Source organism: Leptodactylus fuscus, chromosome 1, assembly GCF_031893055.1.
Source record: "Leptodactylus fuscus isolate aLepFus1 chromosome 1, aLepFus1.hap2, whole genome shotgun sequence".
NCBI classification, from domain to species: domain Eukaryota; kingdom Metazoa; phylum Chordata; class Amphibia; order Anura; family Leptodactylidae; genus Leptodactylus; species Leptodactylus fuscus.
The window spans coordinates 94149540-94152265 of record NC_134265.1 but is presented as its reverse complement, the minus strand read 5'-3'; the positions used below and the strand labels follow the sequence as shown (position 1 = coordinate 94152265).

The following is a 2726-nucleotide window of genomic DNA, read 5'->3' as shown; positions in this document are numbered from 1 at the left end:
AAATCTCTCCCAGCATTTCTGGAAAAAGATCTACACATGCAAGCTCCCTTATGCATAAGAAATGAAGATGTTTTCCACTTACTAGCAGCTGTTATCTGAGAAAAACTTGCAAGAGCCAGTATTTTTATTATGGCTTTTTAAGTAGATTTATCACGAGAGTGTGAGAACTGCTTGTGTTTTATGGCACAGGGACACTAAATTTAGATATGCAAACATACCTAGGATCACAGAGTCTCCTCAAGGCTGCTGCACATCACTCATCATTTGTCTCTCTCCGAACATCTTCCAGTTTTCCTCCAGCATACGCTTTATGTTGCCACAAGGAGATAAGAAGATTTCTACAATGCCACTGGGTGCATCTCATGCAGTTTCTAACCACAGCAATAACACCTGTTGCTTTTTTGAGGATCCTATACTGGTCAATGTAGTCCCTACAATTTTAATAATGATTTTTGTTCTAGGATCTATATTTAATGGGACTGCCTTATGGGCTTTCTTTTTTCGTGTCAAGTCTTGGAAATCTAGCACAGTTTACCTCTTTAACCTGTCAGTTGCCGACTTCTTCTTGATCATCTGCCTGCCATTCAGAATAGACTATTATCTGAAGCAGAAGACCTGGATTTATGGCGATATTCCATGCAGAATAATGCTTTTTATGCTTGCCATGAACAGAGCCGGAAGCATTTTCTTCCTTACACTTGTTGGTTTGGATCGATATTTTAAAGTAGTCCATCCGCATCATTCTGTCAACTCCATTTCCATCAAGAATGCTATTTTTGCAGTTTGTTCCGTTTGGCTTATTGCTATATTAGTGACTGTGTTTATTCTCACTAAAGACCACACTGGAGGTAACATCTTCAGGGGCGCAGCATACTGTGACAGTTTTATTGTATGTCCTGCTGACTCTTATTGGCATGATCTCTTTTACATTCTTGAGTTTTTTCTCCCTTTGTGCATTGTCCTATTCTGCTCATACAGCATCATCTGGAAACTGAGACAAAGGAACATGGACAAGGACTCAAAGATCAAAAGGGCTGTGAAGTGCATTATACTGGTTGGAGTTCTCTTCTTTATATGCTTTTTACCAAGTGTGTCCACTAGGATTGAAATCTTAAGACTCAAGGGTTCTCCACAGCACAACGACTGCAGTATCTACAAGTCTATGGATACAGCTTTCTTTCTCACAATGTGCTTTACTTACATGAACAGTATGTGTAATCCTTTACTATATTACTTTTCCAATCCTTCATTAAGAACTTATTATTTAACCATTATTATTAAGCTCAGAATAAGACCATTTGCGTGTCCAAAATCTGATCTTCCAAACTGATGTAATGTCTTTTACGGACAAATTAAGAAATATGGATGAGGTTGAGATGTGTATGGCCAGGACAGCATGCAAAGCATACAAGAGGTTTCTACTATTGATGTGTATGCAATAGAAGCAAATTGTTATAGTAGTACATAGACCGATGGACACATACATTTAATATTAGCATCTACTATAATGTATAAGCAGCACTAGACACAATGTATAAGTATCCACCCAATGGAGTTCACATGGTCTATACAACGTAGGGCCAAATTTATATAAAGGCAACTGATCTAGAAGAATGTTATGGCTTAGAATGTGAGAGGAGAATCACACAAACATGTTGATAATGTACACGCTCTATGCATATGTTGCAGTTATCTGCTTTGCACTGGACTGTTTTACACACTATGGAATTAATTTGTTATAATATTAACTTTTTGTTTTTTTTTATAAACTTAGTCTATGTTCACATTGTTACGTTTTAGGGTAAGTTCACACGGCAGAAAGTGAAATGGGAAATTCCTCTTCACTTTCTGCCGCCGGCTTTTTCGTGCAGCTGGCCGTGACGGGATCCCAATGCAATGCCTGGATAAATGGGCCTAATCAGTTGGGAGTCTCGAGCCGTGGTCAACGTAGCTGACTCAGCTGCCGGATCCACATGAAGATAGGTCATGTCACTTTTTTTTACACTACTGGAAAAAAAACTGCAAGTGACTCCCATTGAAATAAATAGGTTTTTCAGGTGGATTTTGAGGCAGATTCCACGTCAAAATCTGTCTGCAAAAAACTTAGTGTGAACATACCCTTACAAAAGGCAATTCCTGGATTTTAAAGATAATGCTGTGCTTAGCATTATGCTAATTATTCTGCATTGGCTTTTTTATACAGCTTGTAAATAATGCAAACAAATCTTCATTTACATGCAGAGGCGTAACTTGAAGCTACTATGCCTGATGCTAAATCTGTAATGGGGCCCCTACCTACCTTGTGTGAATTAGAATAGTGGTATATTTTATGTGGCAGAGGGACTTTTGGGGAACCCCTTATAGCTACACCCCTGTTTACATGTAATGTTTGTGGAATTGCTGTGAATTCTGTCTGGGATTGGGTTCCAAACTGTTCTTAATGTCTGAAAGAATCCACAATGTGTGGCTGTATTTCATAGGAATGTATAGAAATGTTCCTTACAAAAAAAAACATTTGAACTTTTAGAAATAAGATGTGCCCCAGTTTAAACCAAATATAGTACAGTTACCTTACAACTTATTCACTATTTACTTATCCATAACGTGCAGATTTGGGTCCAACTTTTGGGTCCCCCATGTTCATGAGAAGAAGGGTGTTTTTCTCCGCAGCCTGAATGCAGTGGAGGTGGTAAAGGTATACGCCAACCCATTCATTTTAATGGAGC

The 2726-nt window shown here is 38.4% G+C and overlaps 1 protein-coding gene across 1 annotated transcript; it reads left to right on the top strand.

Moving 5' to 3' along the window:
* The first annotated feature begins 310 nt into the window (after positions 1–310).
* On the top strand, positions 311–1330 carry LOC142193245 (hydroxycarboxylic acid receptor 2-like). The gene has a single exon (XM_075262467.1). The coding sequence runs from the start codon at positions 311–313 to the stop codon at positions 1328–1330; it is 1020 nt and encodes a 339-aa protein (XP_075118568.1).
* Positions 1331–2726: the final 1396 nt, after the last annotated feature.